Source organism: Vulpes vulpes, chromosome 15, assembly GCF_048418805.1.
Source record: "Vulpes vulpes isolate BD-2025 chromosome 15, VulVul3, whole genome shotgun sequence".
Taxonomy (NCBI): domain Eukaryota; kingdom Metazoa; phylum Chordata; class Mammalia; order Carnivora; family Canidae; genus Vulpes; species Vulpes vulpes.
The window spans coordinates 78,262,742-78,283,217 of record NC_132794.1 but is presented as its reverse complement, the minus strand read 5'-3'; the positions used below and the strand labels follow the sequence as shown (position 1 = coordinate 78,283,217).

The 20,476-nt window shown below is 40.6% G+C and overlaps 2 protein-coding genes across 5 annotated transcripts in view; one reads left to right on the top strand and one right to left on the bottom strand.

The window, feature by feature from the left end:
* WDFY4 (WDFY family member 4) overlaps positions 1-20,476 on the bottom strand; it is a 286,883-nt gene that overhangs the window by 55,751 nt on the left and 210,656 nt on the right. The window lies entirely within an intron of this gene.
* Positions 8,459-13,111, top strand: LRRC18 (leucine rich repeat containing 18). The gene has a single exon (XM_072739275.1). It carries the CDS (start codon positions 12,089-12,091, stop codon positions 12,854-12,856), a length of 768 nt encoding a protein of 255 aa, XP_072595376.1. The 5' UTR covers positions 8,459-12,088; the 3' UTR covers positions 12,857-13,111.

Genomic DNA, 20,476 nt, shown 5'->3' with positions numbered 1-20,476 from the left:
AATGCAATAACATCTATCTGGCAGTAGCAGTATCTAAACCATGTTGGTTGAAAGTGAATTAACACTCATCTCTTGAGGTTTCCAGGTGCCAGGACTAACCAGTCCTTCCACTTTCCTGCGTGTGTAGGTTAATTTGTGTGTTGAGAATGCACTAGTTGATGAACAAGGCATTTCTAGTCTGTTAAACTAATAATCTTAATATTTTATTTTAATTATAAGGCACCTATTCCCTTTTGCTCCTTTAACAAATCCAATTAAAACAGAGTACATTCAGAATTATAAAATAGATGCTATTAAACCAATAAGAAATCATAATCTTTTGTTATTGGGCCGTGTGACTCCTAGTAACTTTTGCTCCAAATAAAAGTTGAATTCTTATTATCTGCCAGGGGAAGGGGGCAGTTTGACGTATAATGACATCATAGGCAGCACATGTGCAGAGCTGCAGTGATGCTCAGGATGGAGAAGTAAATAATATTAAGGGTAGACAAAGCTATACATGCATAATAGCCCAGTAAGACACTTAGAGCTGCACTGATCAGATTAGATAACTGCCACACAAAGTGAACTTGATAGCTTCCACACAGACACTCGCTCTGTTATCATGGGAGGAGCACTCCGCCCAGAAGTCCTGGAATGTGGTGAGCTGCATGAGCTTGAATGAACTACTTCATGCCCGACTCCACCCCACAGCATCCTTACCTTGGGGTAGGAGGAATATTCCCACCTCAAAGGAGAGTAGTGAGAACTGAATGAAGTGGCAGAGGGAGGTGGCTTTGTGAGGCAGAAGCATGATGTGCCTCTAACAGTTGAACATGTGAGGGGTGGGGGAGGGGTAGAAAGCATCATATGATTGACACACGGAGACGGCCTGTCGTCTGGGAAGATAGGACGTGCATCTTATGGGCGTTAGATTTTACAGTGAGCCCACACCGTGAAAATCAAACTTCTGGTGGTCTGCATACAGCCTCTCAGGGCCCCTACACAACCAGTACCCCCAGGGCAGAAGGGAGCCCCAAATCTCTGGTGAGTACCTGGGAATGCCATGGGCTAACCTTCCTGGGCCGCGCTTGATGAAACACCTGTATCTTGACATTCTTGACACATTCGATGTGGCAAGAAACTTATACCCTGGGGAGCCTGGAGGACTAGTGTGGCTGAGGGACAGTAGATTTCTGTCTCCATCACTGCCTGCTTAGGAGCACATGCCTGTCAAGTGACCTTGTGGTGGCACATGTACACCCCATTTAAATGGTTTCTCTCTCAGGGTACCTGGGTGGTACAATCAGTTATGCATCTGACTCTTGGTTTCAGCTCAGATTGTGACCTCAGCGTCATGAGATGGCATCTAGTTCCATGGTCAGCACAGAACCTGCATAAGATTTTCTCTCTCCCTCTGCCCCTCTCTGCCCCAGCTCTCTGGCTCTCTCTCTGTCTCTGGCTCTCTCTCTGTCTCTGGCTCTCTCTGTCAAATAAATTTTTAAACTGTTTCTCTCTATTTGTCTCTCTCCCATTCTCTCTCCCCCCCTCTCTCTCATTGTCAATGTCCAAGTTCTTAGAGTTAAATGACTCCATTTGTGTTATTAAAATACCTTTAGAAGTCACTTTATTCAGAGGTACACATCCATATATGTATCTATGAGAATGAACACCCTATACATTGGCCCCTGGGCAATGCAGTGAGCAGGCAATGGCCTGGAACAGTTTCTTCAGGGACCCCAAGTTACATGTGGTCCCTCCAAAAGGTCAGTGGGACATCAGCATTATTGACCTGACAGGAACTTTGGCCAAAGATTGATTGGCTAGCTGCTTCAGCCCAGGAGGGCACTCCATTCCCCTGTGGGTGAGTGCCATTGCACTTCCCGTCTAACCCGTGCCAAATTCGAATGGGCCTAAGTGAGTATCTAGGCACCCAGAGTGTGTGACTCTGTGACACAGCTTGGTTCCTACATCAGAGAGCCCATAGATGACCAAAGCCAGCAGCACACCTTTTTGGGTACATGAGGGGAAAGCAGCTCTAATTTCTGTTACAGGTGTCTTTCACCCTGGGAATGCTAGAACTCCAGAATGCCTTCTTCTCTTTGGAGTTATGGGGTCAGCAATATATCTTCCAAGATAAGCATTTCATACTGCTAGAGCAAAGACAATAGTAGAGAGAGAAAAGAAAGGCAGCATAGTGAAGCACAACGATCATAAGCTTTGGTATAGACATATCTAAGTTTGTTTTGGCTGTGCTGTGTGGTCTGTGTTACCTTGGGAAAGTCACTTGACTTCTCCGTGCTCAGTTTTCTTATCCTAAAAATAGTAATGACATTTTGCTTCATTGCTGTGGAGACACAGGAAGGGCCCAGCCACATGTTTGCCATAGTTACTTTGGTACGTGTCACCAGAGTGAATGATGTTGAGTGGATCTTCTGAAGCTGATGTCAGAAATCCCTCCATGATCATGGCATCCCTGTAAGACTCCACTCCTGCTGTCCACATCTTCTCTCCATCAACTGCCACGGGTCTGGTGGAGCTGTTGCCGTAAGCTCCACACACATCTTTCTGCCTCTAGTCTATCCTCTCTTCCCTTCCTAGAAATCTGTCCTTATGCCCCCAGGAAAGAGGAGCTCAACATAACACAGCTGGGGGTGGTAATAGAAAAAATAAAAGCACTTCATGCTTACCCCCCCCCCCCCACCATGAGCCTATACTCTAAAAACCAGCTAACACTGTAAAGCAAGTAGAGGAGCACACAGTTCCTGGCCCAGAGTAGGCACTGGACAAGTGGTAATTCCCTCCCCCAGTGTACACTATGCCCAAGTCAAACATTAGTGCCTATTTTAGAGGTGTGGCCAGAGGTTCCAAATAGACGCACTCCACAGGTGGCTCCACAGTGAACCACCCACATCTCCACCTGCCATATGGCTGCATAGAGAAGGTATAACATGTTTCAGGTAGGGGTAGAGGGCACAGGGAATGATTTGAAGCCACATAGGTTGTCACAGCAGAGGTGAGGCTGGCCTCTCACAGGTCTAGTGAATGGGTCTATAATGGGTCTATTCTATGTCTCAGTGCATTAGTCAAACGAGTGAAATAATTATTGTGAGATCACATTAGCAAGATGTTAGAGATATCAGATATATACAAAGTCAGTCTTATTTAAAGGCACATGAGTGTGAGGCACAAGATAAGCTGTATTATCATAGTGATGATAACAATCTTACAATAAAAAATGCCTGCAAATATTTGATGGCATTAAAATATAGGTTGCCATTACATTTTTAATTCAGATATCCATGGGGTGTCCTACCATGCTGTTTGATTCACAATGACTAAATAGAAAAATTAATTAGAAATTAAAGTCAACCAACTGGTCCAGTTTCTCCAAAGTATAAAAACCAATTGTTCAAGACAAAAAGGCCCAGTACATTTAAAAACTTCTTGTATTAGGGCTTCTCAGCTATTCATATGATATGAAATCTATCGTCTATCCATCCATCCATCTGTCCGTCTATCTATCTATCTATCTATCTATCATCTATCTATCTATCTATCTATCTATCTATCTATCATCTATCTATCTATCTATCTATCTATCTATCTATCTATCTATCATCAATATATCTCTTTCTTTGATTTCCAGCTTCCTTTGTGTGGTTGTTGGTCCCACTCTGATGTTTGAGGATTCTGTGAATTGATAATATCAGACCATCTTATCAGTTTTTGTTAAATCAAAAGATCAGGGGGATCCCTGGGTGGCGCAGCGGTTTGGTGCCTGCCTTTGGCCCAGGGCGCAATCCTGGAGGCCCGGGATCAAGTCCCACGTCGGGCTTCCGGTGCATGGAGCCTGCTTCCCTGCTTCTCCCTCTGCCTGTGTCTCTGCCTCTCTCTCTCTCTCTCTCTCTGTGTGACTATCATAAATAAATAAAAATTTAAAAAAATATTTAAATCAAAAGATCATGAGTTTTACATTTCTTTTGCCAACACTTATTCTCCTACTCAGTGGGCAGAACTGGGCAGGATGCTGACCATTTTGAGTTGCATGAAAGAAGGGATATTCCTGGTCTTTGGGGCCTTCTGGCACTGGTTCACTGTTAGTGGTACTCAGTGGCTTAGGGAGTCATGATGGATCCTGAGCAGTACAACACATCTTTCTCACCATAACCAAGAGCAAGGTCCCCAGTCAGGTAAGGTGGTGCTGAGAAGTATGAAGGGGCTGGGGTCTGGATCATGCTTCATGTGGCCTGGGGCTATCTGGGGACCCAGATGTGCTGGGAGGAGGTGAAGTGCATTATCCTAGCCCCTGCTTTGCCTTGCAGGTAATTAATGAGCAGGCTCAGAGCCAAAGGGCGCTGGAGAGAAGCTCCTTAATGGAGAAGTACTCTGGCAGCTCCATGCTGCTTCCTTCCCAACATTCATCAAAGCTGGAGGGCTTCTTATCAGGGGTTGGATGGACTCTGGAGAGCACACTCAGCAGGGGTCACCTGGGTGCATCTTCAGTCTACTGGAAGCATCCTTCTCATCCAGGGCCCCACTAGCCCATGCTTATTGTGTTTGAGCTGAACTTTATCTTGAATATAAGAAATACAAAAGACAGTTCAGACTTTGGGGGGCTCAGGAGAATCAGTATCAATGTAGATTTTAGCTCTTTGAGCTTGGGAACTGGCCCTGTTTATTGCTCACCTGTGTAGCACATAATAGGCTCTCAATATACCTACTTGGTGAGGGAACAAATGAAGGAATGCAGGAATAAGCACATCGATTTGGCTTAAATTAGCCCCAAAGGACTAGGATCATGAGCAAAGGAAACTTTACTATTTATTCAGGTCCATGGGATAGACTTGCCAAATAAAATACAGATGTATGCAATGTTTGGGGCACATGTATACTAAAAAGTATTTGTTGTTTATCTGAAGCTCACAGTCAACTAGGAATTTGTCATTTTATTTGCTAAATCTGGCCACCTTCTCATACAGAAAAGTCATTGATAAACATTAAGATCAGAACACAGGATCCCTTGCTCTTGGCCCATCTTTTCTCTTAATGAAAATTTCAACTCAAGTGCAGTAGGGCTGTTTTTCTGACACGCCACCTTGTGCATAGTTGGTAGTGGTACAGGTGATACACACATGTACCGTGGCAAATGCCACATGGTTCATATTTGGATGGCCTTTACTGGGCAGGACAAGGCTAACTGGGGCATAAAAAATGACAAACTTCTAAACTGGGCCAAGCAAAAAATAAATAAATAAATAAATAAATAAACTGGGCCAAGCAAGCAGCCATAGTACAAGGACAGAAATAGATGTGGAGCCCCAAGTATTTTTAAGATTTTTTAAAAACTGTAAATTTACTTATGGTAAAATTTCCCTTTCTTCGTATTCTGTTCTCTGGGCTCTAACATATGCACAGCTTCACATAAGCACCACAGTCAGGATACAGGCAGTTCCAGCACCCCAGAAAACTCCCTCCTGCTGCTCCCTTGTAGTCAAACCTTTCCTGTCCCTAGTCCCTGGCAACCACTCATCTGTTTTCTGTACTATCATTTTGGCTTTTCCAGAATGCTATATAAATGGAATCATTCATTATATAGGCTTTTAAGATTGACTTCTTTAATTCAGCAAAATGCTTTTGAGATTCATCCAAGTTGTTGCATGTATCAGTAGATTTGTCCTCTTTATGTTTAACAGTGTTCCCTGATAAGGATATGCCACAATTTCTTTATCCATTCACCCACTGAAAGGTCTTTGGGTTGTTATCTTCTGGTTTTGGCAGTTATGAATAGAGCAGCTACACACACATGAATAAGTTTTTGTGTGAAGTTAAATTTTTGTTTTTCTGGGCTAATTACCAGTTGGGGAAATGCTGGGTCTTATGGTAAGTCTATAGTTAATTTTATAAGAAATTGCCAAACTGTTTTTCAGGGTAACACTTTGAATTCTAATGAGTGCTCTGGTTGCTCTGAATCCTTACTTTGTACTATGTAGAATTTTATAAAGTTTTTTTTTTTAATTTCAGACATTCTAATAACTGTGTAGTGATATCTGCTTGTGATCTTAATTGGCATTTTTCTAGTGACTAATGATGTTGAGCAACTTTTTGTGGGCTTATTTGCCAACCATATAGCTTCTATAGTGAAAAGTCTTGTTAAATCTCTTGGGCATTTTATTTTTATTGTGTTATTTGTCTTCTTACTGCTGACCTTGAGATAGATAGATTCTAGATAATAGTCCTTAGTTGGACATATATTTGCAGATGTTTTCTTCCATTCTGTAGCTTGTCTTTTTATTCTTGATTTTTTTTAACAGAGTGGAAATTTTGTTTTATTTTCAATATTTTCTTTTCTTTTATGGATTGTACTTTTGCCAAACTCAGCTTATGAAGATTTTCTTGTATGTTTTCTTTTAGAAGTTTCATGTTTTAGACTGTACATTCATATCTGTGATTCATTTTGAGTCCATTTGAGTTAATTTCAATAGCTTGAGATTCTTCTTCTTATTTGTATGGTTACCCATACAAAAGTGGGTAACCAATTGTTCCAATACCATTTGTTGGAAAGTTCATTATTTATCCATTGAATTTAGTTTAAACTTTTGTCAAAAATCATTTAACCTTTTGGTTATAGTTATGTGGCTCTATTTATGGACTCTGCTTTCTATTCCACTGATCTATGCACGTGTTCCTTCATCAACATCACATGCTACAATTACATGGTAAATTTTAAAACTGGAAATGTGAATCCCTCAACTTTATTTTTCTTTTTCAGAATTTTTTGGATTTATAGTTTGTTTTCCTTTCAATATAAATTTTAAAATCTGTTCATTCATGTATACAAATAATCCCGCTGGAATTTGCATTGATCTTTAGACCAATTTGAATAGAATGGACTCTTTTTTTTAAATATATTTTTAAATTGGAGTTCGATTTGCCAACATATAGCATAACACCCAGTACTCATCCCATCAAGTGCCCCTCAGTGCCCATCACCAAGTCACCCCATCCCCCTGCCAACCTCCCTTTCCACTACCCCTTGTTTGTTTCCCAGAGTTAGGAGTCTCTCATGTACTGTCACCCTCACTGATATTTCCCATTCATTTTCTCTCCTTTCCCCTTTATTCCCTTTCACTATTTTTTATATTCCCCAAATGAATGAGATCATATAATGTTTGTCCTTTTCCAATTGACTTACTTCACTCAGCATAATACCCTCCAGTTCCATCCACGTTGAAGCAAATGGTGGGTATTTGTCATTTCTAATGGCTGAGGAATATCCCATTGTATACATAAACCACATCTTCTTTACCCATTCATCTTTCGATGGACACCAAGGCTCCTTCCACAGTTTGGCTATTGTGGACATTGCTGCTAGAAACATCGGGGTGCAGGTGTCCCAGCATTTCATTGCATCTGTATCTTTGGGGTAAATCCCCAGTAGTGCAGTTGCTGGCTGGTAGGGCAGATCTATTTTTAACTCTTCAAGGAACCTCCACACAGTTTTCCAGAGTGGCTGTACCAGTTCACATTCCCACCAACAGTGCAAGAGGGTTCCCCTTTCTCCACATCCTCTCTAACATTTGTTGTTTCCTGCCTTGTTAATTTTCCCCATTCTCACTGGTGTGAGGTGGTGAATAGAACTGACTCTTAATGATATTGAATCTTCCAACTCATGAATATGCTGTATTTCTCCATTTGCTTAAATATTCTTTGCTTTATTTCCTCAGTGTTTTGTAATTTTCATCACAGAAACCCCGTACATTTTCATTACTTATGTGAGATACACAGATTTTTTTTTTTGGAGTGTTAATATTTTTCAAATTTCAAATTCCATTGGTTTATTGCTGGAATATAGAAGGGTTTGTCTGTGTGTGTTAACCAAGGTGTTAAACTTACATCCTGCAACCTTGCTAGCTCATTACTTCCAAAAGTGTTTTTTCAATTTTGTGGAACTCTGTAGGTGGACAAGCAGGTGATTTGTAAGTAGAGAAAGGTTTATTTCATCCTTTCCTACCTATATGCTTTTTTCTTGCATTATTGCATTGGGTAGAATTTCCAAGATGATGTTGAATAGGCATACTGAGAGTTCACCTTCTGGCTTTGTTGCCAAACTTACCAGAAAATATTTAGTCTGTCAGCAAATATGGTGTGTGTGTGTGTGTGTGTGTGTGTGTGTGTGTGTGTGTAAGCCTTTAATCAGGTTAAGGAAGAGCCTTTATATTACTGGCTTGCCATCATGGATGTTAACTTTTGTCACATTTTTTCATGGTGAAGTGTATCTTTTATCATTATGTAGTATTCTTCTTAATCTCAAGTAAATTTTCATGCTCTGAAATATATGCTGTCTGATGTTAAAGCCACTTCAGGTTTCCTTCAGTGTTTGCATAGTATGCCTTTTCCACTCTTTCAGTTTAACTTACTTTCATTTATATTATTTGATTTAGATTATTTGATTTTGGTTTAGATTATTTGATTTTTTTCTTTTTTTAAGTTTCATTTTAATGTATATATTTCCTTTTTTTCTCTGTCTACACATGTTTTAGTGATTTAACTTTCCATGGCCTACTTAGAATTAATATTTTACCAAAGCAGTGTAAAAACCTTAGCTACCATATAGGTCCCAATAACTCTCCCCATTATGTTATAGTTGTGCTATGTATTTCATCTACATACATTGGTAACCCCATCATACAGTGTTATAATTTTTGCTTTCAACTGCTACACATATTTTAAAGATCTTAAGAGCAGAAGAATAGTCTATTATGTTATCAGATGTTTACCATTTCCCTAGCTCTTCTTCTATTCCTAACTCCATGTTTCTTTCTAATATCATCTCCCTTTCGTCTGAAGAACTTCCCTTAGCATTTCCTGTACTTGCTCAGCAAGTGGCAAATACTTTCATTTTTCATTTTTCTGAGAATGTCTTAATTTTTACTTCATTCATCTGGGATATCTTCATTCACTGTCTGCTTGACAGTTTCTTATTTTCAGCACTTGGAAAAAATATTTTTTTCCAGTACCTCTGGCTTCCATGGTTTCCAGTGAGAAGACTGCATCCATCCATATTGCTGGCGCTTGAAGATAATGTATATTCTTCTTTGGCAGGTTTTGAAGGTGAATTTTCTTTTTGCTTTTTAATTTTAAGCAGTTTGATTATGTGTCTGAGTGTGGATTTTCTTTTTTAGCTTATTTGTCCTCTTTGGAGTTCACTGAGCCTCTTGCATCTGTCATTTTTACATCTTTCACCAACAGTTAAAGGTTTTTATGCATTTTTCCTTCAAATATTTTTCTGCTCCACAATTTTTTCCTCTCCTTCTTCTAGAATAGACCAATATCAATATTGATATTGATATATATGTATTTTATATATGTATCTTAGGAGGCAATCACAGGCTACAAGTTCTGACATATCTTCTGTAGGTTCTGTAGACTATGGTTATAATATCCATTCAGTTGTCAAAGAATTTACAATGTGATTCAAATTAATACTTCTACCTATATAGTAGTCTACTGCTCAGCTCAATGATCAAAGCTTTTGGGTTCAGAGTCTGGGATTAGGCACTAAAGATCCTGTTCAGGGTTTTATCCATGCATAGACATCTCAGGGCATGTCCAGGAGCTCATATACAGCTTAATTAAGCCCCTTCCTCTTTACAATCACCCTTTGTGGCTCTAGGAGTGGCCTCCCTCCCCGGTTTTCTGGCTAGAAATCTAGGGATTTTTATTTTCTAAATATGCTGTATACTTTCTGCTACTATTTCTGCCTCCAGGGCCAAGTGGGAGTAGGGTAGAGAGAAAAAAGCAACCTCAAGTCCTTGGGACTGAAGTTTGGTTGAGGACAATGGTTCTTCTCCCTCAGAGTTTTAGCAGCCTGCCTGGTTGACTCCAGTGATATAGGATTGCCTGGGGCTGAGGTGGTGAAGAATGGAAAAAACAAACAGAGGATCTCCCTCATTCTCTGATTCCAAGAGGCCCCTTTTCTTGATTTTGGTGACACAAAGGGGCTTTTCTCAGAAATCTTTCCATCACCACTACTGCAAAATTGGTCTCATTTTGAGTTACTTTTCCAAACTGCCTGATACTCTTTATCATCTTATCCTCAGATATCTTTTTACCTTATCCTTCATCTTATCCTTGGAAAGCTACTCCAGGAGTTCTATCTGGGGCTTTAGTTGCATTCAATAGATGACACAAGAAAGAGTGCACTTATTCCATCTTAGCTGTGGCTAGACCCCAGCTTTCATTTTTAAGCTGCTTTATCTTTTCTGGTTCCTCAAAGCTACATGATATAGAAGCTTTAATAGCGGTGAACACAGGACTGTCTTTGGTTACCAGCTAATTATGCCTGAATAATTAATAATTAGCTCATTGTTCCTTAGGAATAGGTTCAGCTTTCGAGGCCTTCTTGAAAGAACATTAGTGTTGCTGAGAGCTGAGAATACTTTCATTGGCTTACTATGGAGATCTCCATCCTAGGAGGCTCTGATCCAAGACAACTTGCATAGGGTAGGACCCTCTGACCTTAGCTAGGAGTGGCATTAGCAGGATTGCTAGTAAGCACATGAAAGATAATTTTTACCTACTTCCTTTTGACACTGAGGAAAGCATATGAGGAAAACGTGTGATGATAGAGACTCACATAGCCCAATTGCTGGTGCTTCGTGTGTTTTGTAAAGTTGGTTCCTGATAAAGGGCCTGAATGATGAAGCATAGAAACTGCAGGGCATCTCTTCCACTCATCCCTGTGTGGAAATGGAGCTAATGCAAGCATCTGTCTCCCGAGAGCACACTTTTGTCCAGGGTGGGAACTTGGTCCAAAATAAAAAATCAACAAACAAGAGGCACCAAGTTTTAGAAAAGAGCCTCTAGAATAGAGCTGGACAGTTTGCATCCTCTTCCTAGATGAAGACCTTCCTCACTCTCAAGCCTCAGTCTTCTTCTCTTTACAATGGAGATAATCCTATGGATTTTGCTAGATTGTTGAAGATTAAAAGGAATATGTGCAAAGTTCCTGATAATAATATTTAATAGTTAACATTACTCAAAACTTTTACTATGTGCCAAGCACTGTTGTAAGCATTTTATAGCTTAATTTACACTCCCCGAGAGCCCTATAGAACAGCTGTTTTCATAAATGAGAAAACCATGACATTGAAAATTTAAGAAAAGTCTTTAATGCAGAGCTAGACTTCTAAGCCAAGCACTCTGAGGCCAGAATCTACCCATGACTCTGTTTGTCCTACTTCTACATATGGCAGCAGTCCTCACTGATACCATACCAATCAGTGTAGAGGTGTCTACAGTTGACTTTCAGTATGAAGGATGGTGGGAGAGGAAGCATAGGGGATGGGAAGTAGGAAAAGACAGCATTATCTCAAATTCTGCCCAGCTCAGTCCTGACTCCTCCACACTCATCAGCAAGGTGTTAGGCACTCACTTCCCCTTGTGGGCTGAGCAAAAGATGTTCATGTGCTGCCCCTGATGCACTGCAGTGACAGTAGCCAATGCCTGACTAGTACCTCCGGGTCTGGAAGGAAGGTGAGGATAGATGGAATATGTAAGTCATTCTTAACTACCATCTTATTCCCTTATATCCAGGCTGTGCTACTTCTGAGAACTCAGTAGTCCCACCCTAGGGACTCATAGCATAACTGCAAAGAAACATTAGATTTTGTAAGGGAGCTAGCCAAGAATACACACACACACACACACACACACACACACTACTGGGTGGCAGAGGTGGGTATGTTTGAGTCTAGGACAATGAAAAGATTCATCTCAGGGAATGGAACAGCCAGAGGGGCCCTGAGCATCCTTCAGGCAACCCTGCACCCCAGAAAAGAGCCCTGAATTGGCTGAAGATCTTTGACTAGGTTACTTCTGCTGAAGCCCTAATTTCTGTCCACTGTCCTCTTTCTCTCCTTTAACTATTAGCAAGTGAAACATTACAGTTTGGGTGTGGGGGGAATCTAGTGCCTTCATGTCATCTCCTAATGAGACATATTTTCTCTTGTCAGAGTATATCTAGCAGTTTCTTGTGATTTTCCCTCAAACTGATCACCAACCAATCAGAACACCCACTCCAAACATACACCCTTACTAAAAGAACATGGTCAAGGGTGGGAAAGCCCCCAAGGGCAAGAAGATCACCCTCAATGTGGCCAAGAATTGTGTCAAAATCACCTTTGATGGGAGAAAACGCCTTGACTTGAGCAAGATGGGAATTACCAACTTCCCCAAGTGTATCCTGAGACTGACTGATGTGGATGAGCTCGACCTTAGCCGGAATATGATCAGAAAGATCCCTGAATCAATCTCCAAGTTCCAGAACCTGCGGTGGCTGGACCTTCACAGCAACTACATCGACAAGCTTCCTGAATCCATCGGCCAGATGACCACCCTGCTCTACCTCAATGTAAGCAACAATAGGCTGACCACCAACGGGTTGCCTGTGGAGCTCAATCAGCTCAAGAATATCCGTACCCTGAACCTAGGCTTGAACCATCTGGACAGTGTGCCCACCACTCTGGGTGCTCTGAAGGAGCTCCATGAGGTAGGGCTACATGACAACCTGCTGACCAGCATCCCCAACAGCATCTCTCAACTCCCCAAGCTCAAAAAGCTCAACATAAAGCGAAACCCTTTTCCCAAGACAGAGGAGTCAGATATATTTCTAGATACCATCAAGAGGCTGGACAACTTATATCTGGTAGAGGATAAGGATTTGTGTTCAAATTGCCTGAAAAAGTGCCAACAGGCCCGGGACAAGCTGAACAAAATCAAGAATATGGCCACAGCAACTCCAAGAAAGGCCATCTTTTCCAATCTGATCTCACCCAACTCCATGGCCAAGGATTCCCAGGAAGATTGGAGGTGACCTGGGACCCTGACCCTGAAGCAGGAAGGGAAAAGGGAGGAAGGGAAGAAGGCAGGGGGCTATATCTACAGGGAATTGTGGGATTCCCTATTCCTGCAACAGCTCTTCCAGCCAAACCCATAAAATACCTTTTCCTACCTCCCTGGTTTGTCATTTTGTTGTCTGAAGGGTTTTTAGTTCTTTGCCTCTTCTCTCTCCTCTGCATGCACATATCCACCCGTGCAAGCACAAGGAAAAGGGCCATCCATCCTACTTCTTCCCAGAATTCTCCTGCCTACAGCCCATGGCCAGGGCAACCAATACTGCCAGCACACTCTCAGTCACACTGTCATCATTTCAGAACCAACCAGCACCTCCCAAATGTGGAGCTCATTCTATGGGAATGTTTTGATTCTGGGCTTTGGAGGTCTGAAATTTCAGAAAATAGATTGACAAGATGGCAGATGGACATTCAGTCTTGGAAAGGTGACAAAACTGGGCCACAGAGATGCGCAGATATTATCATTAAGTGTTGGCAGGTAATATCTTGCACTGAAAGCAGTATTATCTCTTTTTCTCTTGCCTGCACATGCACAGTTTGTTATAGGAGCTTTCTAGACTGAATCTACAAGCTCTTGATTGGCTGTGAATGAATGAGATTGGATTCCCATCTTATTATGTCCAATTCTTTTCCAGACTCTTGGGGAAGTAAGGAAAGAATGGGTGCAAATATCGGTTAGTACAGTCAATAAATAAATATCTTACAAGGCACTGTACTGATGCAGGGACTGTGTCTGGGGGTAAAGCTTGCCTTGTACTGTGCAGACCAGTTGAAAGAAGACAGGGCAGAAAGTCATTGCCTGAGAAAGTTGGGAGATCAGGGCCAAGTAGTATGCAGGGCTAGCCTGGCATAGAGAAAAACCAAAGATTCTGGAGCTGGACAGATCTAGGTCCAGGACAGCTCTACTTCTTTCTCGTCATCTTCCTGGACATCTTACTTAGCTTTGGTTCCCTCATCTGTAAAGTGGGAATAATATTAACTCCAAGGGTTGTTGTGCATCTAAAGCAGATAGTACACAGAGCAAGTACTCAATAGAAGTCAGTTCTCTGTATGAACTAAAGGTCAGTGCATCTCAAAGCTGAAATACTACTTTGGGTAGTGTCTCTAGTCACACTAGATCTCTGGCAGAAATGACAGTTGTGGAGTCAATTCTTATAGTAGCTGACAATCTTCTTTGTACTATTCACTCACACTCACTCATACTTTCATACTGCCTAAAAGGAAAGGATCAAGGAAGATATATTTAGGAAACCTCCTTTTTTTTTCCCTAATCAAGACTGTCCTATGTTGGTGGCAAGTTTTGTAGTGGTCAGTGGAAAAGCACGGAGATCTGTTAATTCAGTGGGACTAGATTGTTTATTTTGCACATGATAAACCATAGAAGGCAGCATACTTCATTTCTTCACTCCTCACTGCTTACTTTTCTTTGTAAGGCTTGGTTTTGACAATTCTTTCTCTAACATCTCTGAAGATTCAAAATTCTCTTTTTAGCCATTCCCTTTATTCAATATTTTCCATTATAAAAATATCAAAACCACAACATAGTTTTAAATATAACATCTTAAAGTATCCACAATTCTACGGTGTGAGCCAGCTATAATATTGACATATTTCCTTACTAGTTATGTTTCTTTAAATGCAGTTAAAATTACAGCGTTTACCTCATTTTTATCCTGCTTTGAAATCCATGTTGTTACATGGTCTTAATAACCATAATTTAAAACATCTGTGAGCCAACTGAACAAATGCACATAAGTTACTGTTGGGCATTGAAGTTGTTGGCCAGTTTTTCACTAACAGAAAGAATTTTGTGAGGAAAGCCTACACTATGAAGACTTTTTTTTTTTAAGATTTTATTTGTTTATTCATGAGAGAGACACAGAGAGAGGCAGAGACACAGGCAGAGGGAGAAGCAGGCTCCATGCATGGAGCCTGATGTGGGACTCGATCCCGGGGCCTCCAGGATCACACCCTGAGCCGAAGGCAGACGCTCAACAGCTGAGCCACCCAGGCATCCCTACAATGAAGACTTTAAAAACTATGTTGCATTATTTTCTTGGTGTAGCTTCATTATTGCAAATATGCTAAACAGCATGCTTTTTATAAATAAGTTTTCATACATGCTGTCAAGTAGCTTACAACAAGATTATACATTTATATATTTACCAGTAACATATTAGAGAATCTGTTTTACTGATCCTGGTCAGCTTTGAGTATCATCGTTTATATTTTTCCCTTCATTTAATGTCTGAAATGATTTATTAGAAGCCCTTCTCCAAGATTAATGAAGCAGTCGCATCTGTGAAGTGCATGATGAAATGTCATACCTTAGACTCAGGAGCCACCACTAGTACATTGGGCCTTGAACATGTCCCTAAGGTAGCCATTCTGCTATTTTAGCTACTTCGTCTGTCACCTAAGAAGTATAGAATCCATACAGGGCATATGATCCAAACAGATAGTGGTGGCCAGCTATTTGGATACCACTCATTTCCATTCCTAGCTCCTGGAGACACCCTTTCTTTAGAATTAGTGTTCCTCTCTTAGACACTCAAAGGGATCAACAGAGAAGAGGAATCAAGAACTGTCTCCCCATGCCCCTAGGTATGATCTTGGTCTGGGCCATGGATTTACCCCCTACTCCCTCTCCAGCTCTGTCACACCATACTTCCTCCACTGCACTTGGTCCTCAACATCCTCTAGGCACTGATCCTGGATTCACTGCCAACTGAGTGGTTGGGGTGCAAGATGACATTTATTTGCCATCTTGAGTACCTCATTAGGCTTTCATTCTCACAGTCATGTCATAGGAAAGGGTTGTAAGAGTGTTTACCTTCACCAGGATTGCTAAATAAACAGGCAAGGGGCTTTGACTTGCCATAGGATATATCCATGTTAGACATCTTGCTAGCCAGGAAACCCTGGCAGTATGATGAAGCAAAGAGGGGAGGTAGAGATAAGTTAGGTGTCATCTTACACATTCTCTTTCTTTTTTTTTTTTCAACACGGAAAAGGCTTGATGTTGACATTCCTTGATGATTTAAAATACATAGTCACTTTTTTCCTGAAAACTGTATTAAACCCAAAAAAACTTGATAGGAAAATCATGGGATTTCTCTTTCCTCAAACAGAACCAAAACCCTATTTAGGTTAACCCAGTCATTGCCCTCTCTGAAAGCCAGGCATGACCTGGGTGACCCCTGTGTGACCTCTACCCTTGCGGTGTTTTGCCTCCATGATTTGGAGTAATTGCCTCAGTCTCTTGTGTCTCCATTCCCAGGATCCGTTCAACATCTCTCTAGAGTAGCTTATGGCAAAAACTTGAAGACTAATCAACAAGAATAAACGACTGTGAAGAAGAAAAGTCCTCGGTTAGGCATTTAGAAGAAAGAGAGTGGTAAGGGGAACATTCTGAAAGCCAGACCTTCTGGTACTGGCCAAGATACTGACTTGCTTCTTAAATTCACTTTGCCTCTCTTTGCTTTAGACTATGTGTGAAAATGACTTTGGGAAATATATGGTGTATTTTTTATGTAGATAAAGGTAATGCTTAAGAAAATGACAAATATAAGTTATAGAAAATTAAAGTTTTAAAAGAAGATTTTAAGACTTAAAAGACTTATGGTCTTTACACTCAAACGTAAAACTTCTATGCCAGTTGCCTATGGTAAGTTACATACACATAATGCAATCCCTCAAGTGACTAAAATTTATACAAAAAGAAATATACTCAAAAGTACTATGGATAAATCAAAGAATTTTAACAAGTTCTTCAGTAATGCACAGGTAAGCAAAAAGAAAATAAAAGAAAACAGAGACATGAACAACAGGGAAAAAATAAACAGAGAAACAAATAATAAAATGGCAGATTTATATCCTAACATGTCAATAATTACACTAAGTATAAATAATCTTCTTTCTTTGTAATGGCCCCAAACTAGAAACAACCAAATTTCTCTCAATAGGGAAATGGTTAAACAAACTCTGGTATATCCAGGTCATGGAATACTATTCAGCAATAAAATGGAACATACTATTGATACTTGCAACAGTGTGGGTGGATCTCAATAGCATTATTCTGAGTTTTAAAAAAGGCCAATCTTTATGGGTCACATACTTTATTATTCCATTCTCTAAAGCACAAAACAATTGCAGTGGAAAATAGATTAGTGGTTGCCAGGCTTTAACACTGTAGTAGAGGGTAGGCAGGACTGTAAAACGGTAGCACAAGCCATATCTCTGTGGTGATAAAAACAACTGATCATGTTATGGTGGTGGTGGTTATAGAATCCACACATAAGATAAAATGACACAGAAATATGCACAAATATTGTATCAATGTCAGTTTCCCGGTTTTGAAATTGTCTTACTATAGTTATCATCCACTGGGGAAAATTAAGAGAAGGCTCTTGAAATTGTCTTACTATAGTTATCAACCACAGGGGAAAATTAAGAGAAGGCTCTATGGGACTCTATGAATTATTTTAGCAACTTCCTGTGAATCTATTACTTTGAAATTAAAAAAAAATTTTAAACAATCTTGCAGTCTAGATGCAGCAATAAACAGACCCTTGTACATCTGCCAAGTGCTAATTCATGAGTATGGCAAGCTTAAAGTTCTGCAACCATCCCGAAGAACTAAGGCATTTCAGGAGAAAGAGTACCTTAACCTCAGTTCACCAGACTAATCTAGAATTATCTATTGTTGATAATTGTCCTTGAAGATGATATAATAATAAAAAGAAAATGCACAGCTTCTCTACCCATGTTCCAGGTTTTCTGGTGGTGACTGGGCACAAGTAGCAAGTTGGGTGGGGGGAGCTTGAACCAGCAAGTCACTCTCTTCATATTTTTGGGCTTTTTAATCACCAAAACCTCCTGGCTCCCTGGAAGCAACATGACATGGTGGAGCTGGAAGGACAAAGGGGCCAGGCTTGGTGTAGACAGGCATAATTTCAGCTTCTGCCTAGAATTAAGTCTGAGGCCATGGCTAAGGGTATAGCAAAGAGGAGATAAGCAAGAGAGATAAGAGTAACACAAACAGGGTTAAAAACCAAGGTCTATGCATGACCTAAGTAGGGCTCACTGCAGGTCACTGGGCTCAGTTGCTAATGGCCTGTTGCTCCAACCATGTGAAAAGTTCCTAAATCCAGGGGTACTGGATGGTACTGGTTATACCACCAGGTTGTTTAGTTCACCTCTGGTTCCAGCAACTATGCTCTAGACCTTGGGGTCTGAGTAGTGTCTCAATTGTAGTGTTTACAATTGCCACCTCCCCCCCTCCACTGCCCCTGGGGTTGTGTATTCCCAAAGAAGCACAAGGGGCATGTTTCTGCACTCAGTGATGAGGCTGAAGTCATCTTTATCAAAGCAATCATTATATGACAAATTACTAGTCCCCTGCTGGTCAACAGTGTTGATTTCTGTAGAGCAGGACTGAAGGAGCAGTCATGGAGAGGAGAGAGGTACTTGAAATTTAGCCTCCATGCTGCTGGCAGTGGTGCTCCTGACCATGTGATTGATTGTGCTGAATGATCATCATCTTATGGAAATTTACAGCTTCTATGGCTGGTTTTTTGAGTTATTTGTCTTTCATTATTTTTCAAAGAGTTCCTATAAGGGAACTCTGACAACCCTCAACTGTAGAACTCTATGCCAAAAAATGCACTTCATTTTAAACATTATATTTAAGTAAGTTATACAATCGAGGGTACATTTCAGAAATTACAAATACCCAGATACAATCAGGTCCCAAATATAAGCTCTACCTCATACCTAACAGCCTACCCAAGTGCAGGGACACTTTGCCTTGATGGCACAGCAAGAGAGCAATTCAGATGTTGTCAGACACCATAGCTATGGAAGGATGCCTCTAGCCCATTTAAAGGTGTGTGTGTGTGTGTGTGTGTGTGTGTGACTAGATATTTATCCAAAGGATACAAACATAGTGATCCGAAGGGGCACCTGCACCCCAATGTTTAGAGCAGCAATGTCCACAACAGCAGAACTATGGAAAGAGTCCAGATGTCCATTGACAGAAGAATAGATAAAGAAGATGTGCTACAGATATATGATGGAATATTACTCAGCCATAAGAAAGAATGAAATCTTGCCATTTGCAACGACATAGATGGAACTAGAGAGGATTATGCTAAGTGAAATAAGTCAGTCAGAGAAAGACAAATGCCATATGATCTCATTCATATGTGGAATTTAAGAAACAAAACAGATGAAGATAAGGGAAGGGAAGGAAAAATATGAAAATTGAGAGGGAGGCAAATCACAATACACTCAATTCTACAAAACAAACAGGGTCGCTGGAGGTGGGGAGAGAGGGGCTGGGGTAATTGAGTGATGAGCATTAAGGAGGGTATGTGACATAGCGAGCACTGAGTATAATATGCAACTGATAAATCACTAAACTCTATCTCTGAAACTAATAATACACTGTGTTAAGTAAATGGAATTTAAATAAAGAATTTTAAAAAATAAAGGCGTTTTCTGTGTACAACAGAGATTCTTGAGAGAAGAACCAGATAGGCATCCAAGCTTTGAATTTCTCTGAGTTTTCTAAACTCTGGGCTTAGTATGAATTGAAACCATTGGGAAAAAATACAATGCTGCCATCCCAAAGAAATGTCTGTATAGAAGTAAGTCCAAATGGTAGGGCCCTACTTTTTTAGAGCATTAATATAGAAGATTATATTCTGCAGAGCTCTTTTTTCACATCTTATAAAAAGGGAACTGCCTTCTTTGATACCCACTATCCTTTAGACAAGGGCAAATTTGATATTCAGTGCCAAGAGAAAGTATTCTCCAGGAAAAAAGAAAAGAAACAGAAATCCCTGATTCTCATTTTTCTGTCACTGGAATATGATGTAATCTAGGGCAAGTATATTTTTTTTTCTTAGTTTCAGGACAATTAGATAACTAGGTCACCTGATAGACACCTTTAAAGGAAATTTGGGATCTCTCCTTTAAAGGAATTTTGGGATCATTTTTAAATGATCATTGTACTCCGCATTTAATTTTGAAGCTGTTTGAAACCCTTTGTAGAGGATACAGACAACTCTGAGTGTAAGAATTTGTTTATTCTCAGGGACATTCTCAACCAGCTGGCCTTCCCTGTCACTTTAGCTATTCTTTCTATTCTTCTGACTCGTCGTCCTTCTCAGTTCTCATCGGAGCCTGCCTGTGTCTCACATTGTGGGGCTTTCTGGCTCCCAGATACTTAGCTAGCTAAGTGTCTAGCTGGCTTTCTATGAGAAACCCCTGGAGGCTTGCAGAATCTTGCACCCCATGAATATCTGATGATGCCACATGCTGTCATCAGAATGTTCTAGTCTTGTACCATAAGGAGACATGGATGGATTACAGATCCCAGGTTCATCCAGGCTTTGCAAGTATTTCCCAATTAGGATCCAGGCCCACAGAAATTTCTTGTAATTCAGTTATGGAGGCAGCCATTGTCATGGGAATTCTAGGCAAAATTCTGGTACCCAAAAGTTCTGGTTTCCTATATGTAAGGAATGGCCTGCAGAGGGGCTAAATCAGTTCTCAGACGCTGGGAGTTGAAGATA

What these genes read in the sequence shown, in the direction of transcription:
- LRRC18 (XM_072739275.1), top strand. Translation starts at nt 12,089, where the DNA reads ATGGTCAAGGGTGGGAAAGCCCCCAAGGGCAAGAAGATCACCCTCAAT.